The 14,854-nt window shown below is 39.6% G+C and overlaps 1 protein-coding gene across 1 annotated transcript in view; it reads right to left on the bottom strand.

Moving 5' to 3' along the window:
• Positions 1-14,620, bottom strand: part of arhgap18 (Rho GTPase activating protein 18) — a 38,778-nt gene extending 24,158 nt beyond the window's left edge. Inside the window, exon 1 of the mRNA XM_066676853.1 lies at positions 14,410-14,620. Within this exon, the coding sequence (XP_066532950.1) occupies positions 14,410-14,504 (95 nt within the window). The 5' untranslated portion in view covers positions 14,505-14,620. The remainder of the gene's footprint in view (positions 1-14,409) is intronic.
• Between the last annotated feature and the right edge of the window lie 234 nt (positions 14,621-14,854).

Below are 14,854 nucleotides of genomic sequence, written 5' to 3'. Positions count from 1 at the left end.
CCATTTAAGGTGGAACAGACAGTTCTGTTAAAAAGCTCAAGCACCAATATGTGCCTACTACACCATTTAAGGTGGAACAGACAGTTCTGTTAAAAAGCTCAAGCACCAATATGTGCTTACTACACCATTTAATGTGGAACAGACAGTTCTGTTAAGAAGCTCAACACCAATATGTGCCTACTACACCATTTAAGGTGGAACAGACAGTTCTGTTAAAAAGCTCAAGCACCAATATGTGCTTACTACACCATTTAATGTGGAACAGACAGTTCTGTTAAGAAGCTCAAGCACCAATATGTGCCTACTACACCATTTAATGTGGAACAGACAGTTCTGTTAAGAAGCTCAACACCAATATGTGCCTACTACACCATTTAAGGTGGAACAGACAGTTCTGTTAAAAAGCTCAAGCACCAATATGTGCTTACTACACCATTTAATGTGGAACAGACAGTTCTGTTAAGAAGCTCAACACCAATATGTGCCTACTACACCATTTAAGGTGGAACAGACAGTTCTGTTAAAAAGCTCAAGCACCAATATGTGCCTACTACACCATTTAAGTTGGAACAGACAGTTCTGTTAAAAAGCTCAAGCACCAATATGAGCCTACTACACCATTTAATGTGGAACAGACAGTTCTGTTAAAAAGCTCAAGCACCAATATGTGCTTACTACACCATTTAATGTGGAACAGACAGTTCTGTTAAAAAGCTCAAGCACCAATATGTGCCTACTACACCATTTAAGGTGGAACAGACAGTTCTGTTAAAAAGCTCAAGCACCAATATGTGCCTACTACACCATTTAAGGTGGAACAGACAGTTCTGTTAAAAAGCTCAACACCAATATGTGCCTACTACACCATTTAAGGTGGAACAGACAGTTCTGTTAAAAAGCTCAAGCACCAATATGTGCCTACTACACCATTTAAGGTGGAACAGACAGTTCTGTTAAAAAGCTCAACACCAATATGTGCCTACTACACCATTTAAGGTGGAACAGACAGTTCTGTTAAAAAGCTCAAGCACCAATATGTGCCTACTACACCATTTAAGGTGGAACAGACAGTTCTGTTAAAAAGCTCAAGCACCAATATGTGCCTACTACACCATTTAAGGTGGAACAGACAGTTCTGTTAAAAAGCTCAAGCACCAATATGTGCTTACTACACCATTTAAGGTGGAACAGACAGTTCTGTTAAAAAGCTCAACACCAATATATGTGCCTACTACACCATTTAAGGTGGAACAGGCAGTTCTGTTAAAAAGCTCAAGCACCAATATGTGCCTACTACACCATTTAAGGTGGAACAGACAGTTCTGTTAAAAAGCTCAAGCACCAATATGTGCCTACTACACCATTTAAGGTGGAACAGACAGTTCTGTTAAAAAGCTCAAGCACCAATATGTGCTTACTACACCATTTAAGGTGGAACAGACAGTTCTGTTAAAAAGCTCAACACCAATATATGTGCCTACTACACCATTTAAGGTGGAACAGACAGTTCTGTTAAAAAGCTCAAGCACCAATATGTGCCTACTACACCATTTAAGGTGGAACAGACAGTTCTGTTAAAAAGCTCAAGCACCAATATGTGCCTACTACACCATTTAAGGTGGAACAGACAGTTCTGTTAAAAAGCTCAAGCACCAATATGTGCCTACTACATCATTTAAGGTGGAACAGACAGTTCTGTTAAAAAGCTCAAGCACCAATATGTGCCTACTACACCATTTAAGGTGGAACAGGCAGTTCTGTTAAAAAGCTCAAGCACCAATATGTGCCTACTACACCATTTAAGGTGGAACAGGCAGTTCTGTTAAAAAGCTCAACACCAATATATGTGCCTACTACACCATTTAAGGTGGAACAGACAGTTCTGTTAAAAAGCTCAAGCACCAATATGTGCCTACTACACCATTTAAGGTGGAACAGACAGTTCTGTTAAAAAGCTCAAGCACCAATATGTGCCTACTACACCATTTAAGGTGGAACAGACAGTTCTGTTAAAAAGCTCAAGCACCAATATGTGCTTACTACACCATTTAAGGTGGAACAGACAGTTCTGTTAAAAAGCTCAACACCAATATATGTGCCTACTACACCATTTAAGGTGGAACAGGCAGTTCTGTTAAAAAGCTCAACACCAATATATGTGCCTACTACACCATTTAAGGTGGAACAGACAGTTCTGTTAAAAAGCTCAAGCACCAATATGTGCCTACTACACCATTTAAGGTGGAACAGACAGTTCTGTTAAAAAGCTCAAGCACCAATATGTGCCTACTACATCATTTAAGGTGGAACAGACAGTTCTGTTAAAAAGCTCAAGCACCAATATGTGCCTACTACACCATTTAAGGTGGAACAGACAGTTCTGTTAAAAAGCTCAAGCACCAATATGTGCCTACTACACCATTTAAGGTGGAACAGGCAGTTCTGTTAAAAAGCTCAACACCAATATATGTGCCTACTACACCATTTAAGGTGGAACAGACAGTTCTGTTAAAAAGCTCAAGCACCAATATGTGCTTACTACACCATTTAATGTGGAACAGACAGTTCTGTTAAGAAGCTCAACACCAATATGTGCCTACTACACCATTTAAGGTGGAACAGACAGTTCTGTTAAAAAGCTCAAGCACCAATATGTGCTTACTACACCATTTAATGTGGAACAGACAGTTCTGTTAAGAAGCTCAACACCAATATGTGCCTACTACACCATTTAAGGTGGAACAGACAGTTCTGTTAAAAAGCTCAAGCACCAATATGTGCCTACTACACCATTTAAGTTGGAACAGGCAGTTCTGTTAAAAAGCTCAACACCAATATGTGCCTACTACACCATTTAAGGTGGAACAGACAGTTCTGTTAAAAAGCTCAAGCACCAATATGTGCCTACTACACCATTTGAGGTGGAACAGACAGTTCTGTTAAGAAGCTCAACACCAATATGTGCCTACTACACCATTTAAGGTGGAACAGACAGTTCTGTTAAAAAGCTCAAGCACCAATATGTGCTTACTACACCATTTAATGTGGAACAGACAGTTCTGTTAAAAAGCTCAAGCACCAATATGTGCCTACTACACCATTTGAGGTGGAACAGACAGTTCTGTTAAGAAGCTCAACACCAATATGTGCCTACTACACCATTTGAGGTGGAACAGACAGTTCTGTTAAAAAGCTCAAGCACCAATATGTGCCTACTACACCATTTGAGGTGGAACAGACAGTTCTGTTAAGAAGCTCAACACCAATATGTGCCTACTACACCATTTAAGGTGGAACAGACAGTTCTGTTAAAAAGCTCAAGCACCAATATGTGCTTACTACACCATTTAATGTGGAACAGACAGTTCTGTTAAAAAGCTCAAGCACCAATATGTGCCTACTACACCATTTGAGGTGGAACAGACAGTTCTGTTAAGAAGCTCAACACCAATATGTGCCTACTACACCATTTAAGGTGGAACAGACAGTTCTGTTAAAAAGCTCAAGCACCAATATGTGCCTACTACACCATTTAAGGTGGAACAGACAGTTCTGTTAAAAAGCTCAACACCAATATGTGCCTACTACACCATTTAAGGTGGAACAGACAGTTCTGTTAAAAAGCTCAAGCACCAATATGTGCCTACTACACCATTTAAGGTGGAACAGGCAGTTCTGTTAAAAAGCTCAACACCAATATATGTGCCTACTACACCATTTAAGGTGGAACAGGCAGTTCTGTTAAAAAGCTCAACACCAATATATGTGCCTACTACACCATTTAAGGTGGAACAGACAGTTCTGTTAAAAAGCTCAAGCACCAATATGTGCCTACTACACCATTTAAGGTGGAACAGACAGTTCTGTTAAAAAGCTCAACACCAATATGTGCCTACTACACCATTTAAGGTGGAACAGACAGTTCTGTTAAAAAGCTCAAGCACCAATATGTGCCTACTACACCATTTAAGGTGGAACAGACAGTTCTGTTAAAAAGCTCAGACACCAATATGTGCTTACTACACCATTTAATGTGGAACAGACAGTTCTGTTAAGAAGCTCAACACCAATATGTGCCTACTACACCATTTAAGGTGGAACAGACAGTTCTGTTAAAAAGCTCAAGCACCAATATGTGCCTACTACACCATTTAAGGTGGAACAGGCAGTTCTGTTAAAAAGCTCAACACCAATATATGTGCCTACTACACCATTTAAGGTGGAACAGACAGTTCTGTTAAAAAGCTCAAGCACCAATATGTGCCTACTACACCATTTAAGGTGGAACAGACAGTTCTGTTAAAAAGCTCAAGCACCAATATGTGCTTACTACACCATTTAATGTGGAACAGACAGTTCTGTTAAGAAGCTCAAGCACCAATATGTGCTTACTACACCATTTAATGTGGAACAGACAGTTCTGTTAAGAAGCTCAAGCACCAATATGTGCCTACTACACCATTTAAGGTGGAACAGACAGTTCTGTTAAAAAGCTCAAGCACCAATATGTGCCTACTACACCATTTAAGGTGGAACAGACAGTTCTGTTAAAAAGCTCAAGCACCAATATGTGCCTACTACACCATTTAAGGTGGAACAGACAGTTCTGTTAAAAAGCTCAAGCACCAATATGTGCTTACTACACCATTTAATGTGGAACAGGCAGTTCTTTTAAGAAGCTGCAGCTGTTGTTATGTATTACGTGTCAGCATTTCTAAGGTTTATGTGTATGAGCCAAGTCACATCCTGATTTTTCAGTTTAATTTACAGTATTTCATTAAATCACACTGAATTTGTTTACAGGAATGATTCACAAATACTAAAAAAATAGTTTAAACCAGAAGTAAGTGTTTACCACATTAAGTAGAGTATAAAAACAGTCTAAAAAAGTATAAAAAAGAGGAACGCAGGACTGTGCTGGTTCTAAAATTACCAGTGATTATTTCAGAGCTAGTTTTAGAGAGATGGGCCTGTACGTGCGAGTGTACATTGCTGCGTGGCTCCACTAGTTACTGAAGGACGGAGCGTCTGGGGCTAAAATGACCATGAACCTTTGGACTGTGCTAGTGCTCAAGTGTCTGGGCATTAGGCCACCGTAGCTGGAACACATGGGAGTCTGCTAGCTCCAAAAAAGCTTGGATTATGTGGCTTTTGCTGAGGTTTCTAAGGAACAAGACGTTATGGAATTTTAAAAAAGAAAAAGGCAAAAGAAGAATGTCCCAAGTTAAGATCATCTATCTGCTCATCCATCCGAGGAAAGAAAGACGACACACCAGTTCTACCACGTTTTCTAGGGACAGATATGAAAGGGGACATGTTTGGGCACGCACAGGGTGATTACACAAGACAGACCCCCCCTCACCTCTCTGCTTTTTCCATTCCTCCAGGAGCCAAACAATTGAGAGCTAATCGGCCTCACCTGGGCTCTAAAGGCCACCGTTTAACCCACAATCACCTGCAATTAAACAGCTGGCGTGGTTTAGATCGGGTGTTTCTGCTTATCCTTATTATTTTTGTAGACACCAACAGTTTTTTTTACCTTCAGGGATTCATGAATGGGCCAATAGAAATGGTCCAGAGTGATGGGAACATGTCAGTTTTCTCTTCCCTTTGGTCCATTGCTTCGTTAATGAATATTACTTTCATAGACACTCAGATGAGACACAGATTGGAAGCATGTGTCACCGGGAGAACACACCACACTCCTCACAGACCGTGAGCCGGAAGAAACCCATTCAGACACAGAGAGAACACATCACACTCCTCACAGACAGTCACCCGGAGGCAACCCACACAGACACAGGGAGAACACACCACACTCCTCACAGACAGTCACCCGGAGGAAACCCACGCAGACACAGGGAGAACACACCACACTCCTCACAGACAGTCACCCGGAGGAAACCCACGCAGACACAGAGAGAACACACCACACTCCTCACAGACAGTCACCCGGAGGAAACCCACACAGACACAGAAAGAACACACCACACTCCTCACAGACCGTGACCCGAAGAGTGGATCCCACCCAGACCCCAAGACCCTGCGGCTCTGTGTCAGAGACCCCCCCCCCCACCCCAGTACCACCACCATGCCGCTCAGAATTTCCATCAAATTCAAATCATAAATAAATCTCTCCTCTTCTGTTTACAAACACAAACATTGGTGGGTTGGAAGATTAGTATCTGCTCTTTCTCCACAATCCCTAGATCAGTGTCAGTGGCCAACGAGTCAGACATAATTCCCAAATAAAAGCAGCACAGCAGCATAATAATACAGCAGCACTAGCATTACTATTGAGAAGTATCAATAAACAAGCCCAACCGAACGGGAAGGTACAAGGTCTTCTCCTTCTATACCCTGGTTATAAAGCAGGTTACACTCTGACCTGAATGCTGCTGAAGTGTAAAACGAGCTGCTGAGCTGTATGTTAGTTATCCCCATATCACCCTGCTGTAGGTGGGTGTTTATAACAGTGCAATAGAGCCGCCAAGGAGCTAAAGGCCTGTGTCAATGGAAAACTGATAAAACCCTGAATAACGATAACGTCTGTTGATTCTCTCCATATGTTTACATCCAGTGTGTGTGTGTGTGTATTTGTCCCCTATTGTACATACTCCTGACAGCTGGGCTTAGTCAATAATACACTCAAGTCAAGTTTTTCCCTGGTTCTCCCGTTCCACACTCTCCAGAACAATAGTAAAGAAATAGAAAGAGAACATACGATGAAGAAATCCCTCATTCAGTGCATGTTCACATTAATGTGTGGATCTGGAGGCCACCAACCCACACACTGTGAAACAAGACCCCCAGTCAGGTTTCTGTCTGCTGTCTTAGTCTGAAACACAGGATAAAACGAGTCGTTCTGATCCTGCTCCGCTTCTGACGTCAAGTGCAGAGACTTTAGATTGGCCCCGCCCCCTCGTCTGAGTCTGTCCAATCACAGCGCTGGACCCGCGTTTATGTGAGAGCGCAAAGACGAGGTTAAACTCAGCAAAACAGACACAACGAGCGAGGAGAAATAAGAGCACTGAGTAAAAACGGAGAAGAAAGAGAACAGAGTGAAAACGGCTAAAAACCAGAGCTTCTGCTCCTCGCTCCTCACTGCTGTGCGCTCGGGGTCGGGGTGAACAGCGAGCGGCTCATTATCATTTAAAGGAACAGGTGCTGAAAGTACAGATGTTAAACTCTGTTCACAGTTAAACTGCACTGAGTCTGGTCGCGCGGGGGATGTGTCCTCAGAAGAATGCGGAGGGAGTATCGGTGCTATACAGCAACAGAACGGGCCAAGCGCACACAGCCGAGGAAAGGTAGCGTTAGCCATGCTCGCCCGGCTCGGGACAGCAAACAACAGCACACACGGAACACACGCCCATCTACAAACACAGAACACACACTCACGCATCACTGAGGGAGATCTAGAGCGGTCAGACGGGCAGATGGACTGTGGTGGCTCTACTCATTGTACACCCTTAGCAAAGAGGGTTCTGTATAGCACCGGCAAGGGTTCTTCAGCCCCTAACAATAGTGCAACCACGTTTTGAAGAACCATAAACAAGCACATATTCGAGTATTCAGACTGGAGTGCTCAGGGTTTAATAGAAGACCACAAAACCCTCTACTAAAGAGCACATGGGGATAGGGCTGGACGATTCTGTGACTATTTCTGTACATGATGTACATTTAAATATTGATCATAAATAAATCGTATCACTGTTATTGAAACATTTGATATTGTGATAAATGTTCATTATCTGTGACCCTTATCCAGTTCAGGGTCGCGGTGGGTGCGGAGCCCTCCCAGAATCATTAGGCACAAGATAGGAACACACCCTGGAGACACCACAGTCCTCTCAGCACCACGGAAAATAAACTGCAGTCTGAAATTTTGCTAATTTGGTGGAATTCCCCTGTCACAACTCATTCATCTGAGATATGCACTTTTCATATCTCTCTCTCTCTCTCTCTCTCTCTCTCTCTCTCTCTCTCTCTCTCTCTCACTGTCTCTCTCTCTGTCTCTCTCTCTCTCTCTCTCTCTCACTGTCTCTCTCTCTGTCTCTCTCTCTCTCTCTCTCTCTCTCACTGTCTCTCTCTCTGTCTCTCTCTGTCTCTCTCTCTCTCTCTCTCTCTCTCTGTCTCTCTCTCTCTCTCTCACTGTCTCTCTCTCTGTCTCTCTCTCTCTCTGTCTCTCTCTCTCTCTCTCACTGTCTCTCTCTCTCTCTCACTGTCTCTCTCTCTCTCTCTCTCTCTCTCTCTCACTGTCTCTCTCTCTGTCTCTCTCTCTCTCTCTCTCTCTGTCTCTCTCTCTCTCTCTCACTGTCTCTCTCTCTCTCTGTCTCTCTCTCTCTCTCTCACTGTCTCTCTCTCTCTCTCTCTCTCTCTCTCTCCTGAGACAGTGGACGAATACAGAAGTAGTGGACACTAGAGGGACACATCCCAGCATGCGATACACACACACACACACACACACACACAGAGTCTCTTTACAGTGTGCGTCTGAAGCAGCTCCGCGTGACGTCTGCTTCTCGCGTCCCTTCTGCAGCTGCTGTTTGAGCAGGAGGACACCTGCGCGCGCGCACACACACACACACACACACACACACACACACAGCAACAACAAAACAACAACAACAACAACAGCATCCAATTTCAACCCGCCGAGCGTCTGCACTTTAGTTCCGTCTCCTGAGAGAGAATAATAACCTCCATTGTGTCCAGACATCGGTGGAAACAAAACCCCGTATCTACCGACTGGCTATTTTTAGGAGACAGAAAACACCCTCCAGACCTTAAACAGAGGGTAACAGAACCTGACTTTAATCAAAACCGGTTTCTGATCATTTCATTTGGGTCTGTTCATCATGAAACTCACACCGTGTCTGACCTGCTTCGGTCAAAACCCCACAGGCCAAGTCTTCAACACAACACAGGTACTAATATACACACTGTACCTATATATACTTACATACTGTACCTATATATACTTACATACTGTACCTATATATACTTACACACTGTACCTATATATACTTACACACTGTACCTATATATACTTACACACTGTACCTATATATACTTACATACTGTTCCTATATATACTTACACACTGTACCTATATATACTTACATACTGTACCTATATATACTTACACACTGTACCTATATATACTTACACACTGTACCTATATATACTTACATACTGTACCTATATACACTTACACACTGTTCCTATATATACTTACACACTGTACCTATATATACTTACACACTGTACCTATATATACTTACACACTGTTCCTATATATACTTACACACTGTACCTATATATACTTACATACTGTACCTATATATACTTACATACTGTACCTATATATACTTACACACTGTTCCTATATATACTTACACACTGTACCTATATATACTTACACACTGTACCTATATATACTTACACACTGTACCTATATATACTTACATACTGTACCTATATATACTTACACACTGTACCTATATATACTTACATACTGTACCTATATATACTTACACACTGTACCTATATATACTTACACACTGTACCTATATATACTTACACACTGTACCTATATATACTTACACACTGTTCCTATATATACTTACACACTGTACCTATATATACTTACATACTGTACCTATATATACTTACACACTGTTCCTATATATACTTACACACTGTTCCTATATATACTTACATACTGTACCTATATATACTTACACACTGTACCTATATATACTTACACACTGTACCTATATATACTTACACACTGTTCCTATATATACTTACATACTGTACCTATATATACTTACACACTGTACCTATATATACTTACACACTGTTCCTATATATACTTACATACTGTACCTATATATACTTACACACTGTACCTATATATACTTACACACTGTTCCTATATATACTTACATACTGTACCTATATATACTTACACACTGTACCTATATATACTTACATACTGTACCTATATATACTTACATACTGTACCTATATATACTTACACACTGTACCTATATATACTTACATACTTTACCTATATATACTTACACACTGTACCTATATATACTTACACACTGTTCCTATATATACTTACATACTGTACCTATATATACTTACATACTGTACCTATATATACTTACACACTGTACATATATATACTTACACACTGTTCCTATATATACTTACATACTGTTCCTATATATACTTACATACTGTACCTATATATACTTACACACTGTTCCTATATATACTTACATACTGTACTTATATATACTTACATACTGTACCTATATATACTTACATACTGTACTTATATATACTTACATACTGTACTTATATATACTTACACACTGTTCCTATATATACTTACATACTGTACCTATATATACTTACATACTGTACCTATATATACTTACACACTGTTCCTATATATACTTACATACTGTACCTATATATACACTTACACACTATACCTATATATACTTACATACTGTACCTATATATACTTACACACTGTTCCTATATATACTTACACACTGAACCTATATATACTTACATACTGTACCTATATATACACTTACACACTATACCTATATATACTTACATACTGTACCTATATATACTTACATACTGTTCCTATATATACTTACATACTGTACCTATATATACACTTACATACTGTACCTATATATACTTACATACTGTACCTATATATACTTACACACTGTACCTATATATACTTACATACTATACCTATATATACTTACACACTGTTCCTATATATACTCACATACTGTACCTATATATACTCACATACTATACCTATATATACTTACACACTGTACCTATATATACTTACACACTGTTCCTATATATACTTACATACTGTACCTATATATATACTTACACACTGTTCCTATATATACTCACACACTGTACCTATATATCCTTACATACTATACCTATATATACTTACATACTGTTCCTATATATACTTACATACTGTTCCTATATATACTTACACACTGTACCTATATATACTTACACACTGTTCCTATATATACTTACACACTGTACCTATATATACTTACATACTGTACCTATATATACTTACACACTGAACCTATATATACTTACATACTGTTCCTATATATACTTACACACTGTTCCTATATATACTTACATACTGTTCCTATATATACTTACACACTGTACCTATATATACTTACATACTGTTCCTATATATACTTACACACTGTACCTATATATACTTACATACTGTTCCTATATATACTTACATACTGTACCTATATATACTTACACACTGAACCTATATATACTTACACACTGAACCTATATATACTTACATACTGTTCCTATATATACTTACACACTGTTCCTATATATACTTACATACTGTACCTATATATACTTACACACTGTACCTATATATACTTACACACTGTACCTATATATACTTACACACTGAACCTATATATACTTACACACTGTTCCTATATATACTTACACACTGAACCTATATATACTTACATACTGTACCTATATATACTTACATACTGTACCTATATATACTTACACACTTAACCTATATATACTTACACACTTAACCTATATATACTTACATACTGTACCTATATATACTTACACACTGAACCTATATATACTTACATACTGTTCCTATATATACTTACATACTGTTCTTATATATACTTACACACTGTACCTATACATACTTACATACTGTACCTATATATACTTACATACTGTACCTATATATACTTACATACTGTACCTATATATACTTTTACTATCTAATTTTAATAAAGTAACAATGCTTTCACTTGAATATTACAGTATCTGAGTTGTTCATGTTCCAACAGGAGATGTATATGGAACTTAGTACCTCATGTACTGTAGTAGTACCTGTATTAGCATTTATGCTAAACACACTCACAGTGCTACATTTAAAATACCCACTAATATCTAAGTAGAAGCCCATGTGTTCAGCTGGGTACTCTCCACTACTGCTGAGTACTGAAGTACTCTGAGTAGGTACATGTACTTTCTACTTTCACTGAAGTACTCTGAGTAGGTACATGTACTTTCTACTTTCACTGAAGTACTCTGAGTAGGTAGATGTATATTCTACTTTCACTGAAGTACTCTGAGTAGGTACATGTATATTCTACTTTCACTGAAGTACTCTGAGAAGGTACATGTACTTTCTACTTTCGCTGAAGTACTCTGAGTAGGTACATGTACTTTCTACTTTCACTGAAGTACTCTGAGTAGGTACATGTACTTTCTACTTTCACTGAGGTACTCTGAGTAGGTACATGTACTTTCTACTTTCACTGAAGTACTCTGAGTAGGTACATGTACTTTCTACTTTCACTGAAGTACTCTGAGTAGGTACATGTATATTCTACTTTCACTGAAGTACTCTGAGTAGGTACATGTACTTTCTACTTTCGCTGAAGTACTCTGAGTAGGTACATGTACTTTCTACTTTCACTGAAGTACTCTGAGTAGGTACATGTACTTCCTACTTTCACTGAGGTACTCTGAGTAGGTACAGGTACTTTCTACTGTCACTGAAGTACTCTGAGTAGGTACATGTACTTTCTACTTTCACTGAAGTACTCTGAGAAGGTACATGTACTTTCTACTTTCGCTGAAGTACTCTGAGTAGGTACATGTACTTTCTACTTTCACTGAGGTACTCTGAGTAGGTACATGTACTTTCTACTTTCACTGAAGTACTCTGAGTAGGTACATGTACTTTCTACTTTCACTGAAGTACTCTGAGTAGGTACATGTACTTTCTACTTTCACTGAGGTACTCTGAGTAGGTACATGTACTTTCTACTTTCACTGAGGTACTCTGAGTAGGTACATGTACTTTCTACTTTTACTGAAGTACTCTGAGTAGGTACATGTACTTTCTACTTTCACTGAGGTACTCTGAGGAGGTACATGTACTTTCTACTTTCACTGAGGTACTCTGAGGAGGTACATGTACTTTCTACTTTTACTGAGGTACTCTGAGTAGGTACATGTACTTTCTACTTTCACTGAGGTACTCTGAGGAGGTACATGTACTTTCTACTTTCACTGAGGTACTCTGAGTAGGTACATGTACTTTACACTTTCACTGAGGTACTCTGAGTAGGTACATGTACTTTCTTCTTTCACTGAGGTACTCTGACTAGGTACATGTACTTTCTACTTTCACTGAGGTACTCTGACTAGGTACATGTACTTTCTACTTTCATTGAAGTACTCTGAGTAGGTACATGTAGTTTCTACTTTCACTAAAGTACTCTGAGTAGGTACATGTAGTTTCTACTTTCACTGAAGTACTCTGAGTAGGTACATGTAGTTTCTACTTTCACTGAAGTACTCTGAGTAGGTACATGTAGTTTCTACTTTCACTGAAGTACTCTGAGTAGGTACATGTACTTTCTACTTTCACTGAGGTACTCTGAGTAGGTACAGGTACTTTCACTAAAGTACTCTGAGTAGGTACATGTACTTTCTACTTTCACTGAAGTACTCTGAGTAGGTACATGTACTTTCTACTTTCACTGAAGTACTCTGAGTAGGTACATGTAGTTTCTACTTTCACTGAAGTACTCTGAGGAGGTACATGTACTTTCTACTTTCACTGAAGTACTCTGAGTAGGTACAGGTACTTTCTACTTTCACTGAAGTAACATCATTTTTATTTGAGTATTAAAGTATACACGCTGTTCTAGACACAGCTTTACATGGATAAACATATGGCCTAGAAGTACTATGTACTTGAGCTGTTACTACCCCTCGCCTAAAAGTTACACAGTGCAGTTTCTGCAGTGCTAAACCCTGAGTAGAAACGACAGAGGCTCTATTTTCCATTTTACAGCTCAGTGGAGCATCACAATGACGTTGAAGCTGTAATTTTAAGGTAAAAATACACCCCAGTGTTTCTTTAAGTAGCTACCGCCCACTACAGCTCAGTACTGAAGGAGTATTATTGAGAGACAAGTGCATTCATTGTATTTTGTATTTTAACGACAGCAACTATAGGTTTACTTTAGTATTTACATATTTAAGCAACTTATGAACTCATATAACACACCTTCACATATGTGCTGTACTATGTCCTTAAATAATCTGCTTCTATTCGAGCTGTTTCATATTTCTACTCTAGATTTATTACAGAATGTACTTTTACATTTCTACTTCTACTCTCCCGCATAGTTCTCAGAAAACCATATTCCCAGCAAGGGGGCGCTACAACCCCGGTCTCTCCGAGATCTCTCACCGGCAGTGAGCCCCCTTTCCCGGCTAGAAATATCTGACCTGAGCGGAGCAGCTCCATGGGGTTGAGGGAGCGCGGCGCTGTTGCTGGTGTAGCCGGTCAGCACCACACCCTGAGCGGCCTGCTGCCGACTCATTCTGCGGTCTGCATTACTGGAGCTTCCCGAGACAAAACACACACGCTCACGCTGTCACACGCTCTCACACACTCGCTGCTGTCAGCATTACTGCCTAAACACACACACATACACACACACGCACTCTTTGGGATAGCGGGAGGCGACTCCTGAATGGATCACTCCCCGAACCGATTCGCAAACAACTGCTGAATCGAATCCTTCGGAAAACCCTCCAGTAAAAAGTGTTACTGGGTAATTGTGAATAAGTAAATAAGGCGTGGGAACGAGATAAGTATTTAGTGGTAATGATAGTTTGATCTAGTTTTTTAAGCAGGATATAATTCATGCGCGGGAACTACTTGATAGAT

The sequence above is a fragment of the Hoplias malabaricus genome, chromosome 7 (assembly GCF_029633855.1).
Source record: "Hoplias malabaricus isolate fHopMal1 chromosome 7, fHopMal1.hap1, whole genome shotgun sequence".
NCBI lineage: Eukaryota > Metazoa > Chordata > Actinopteri > Characiformes > Erythrinidae > Hoplias > Hoplias malabaricus.
This window is presented reverse-complemented; position numbering and strand designations above follow the sequence as displayed.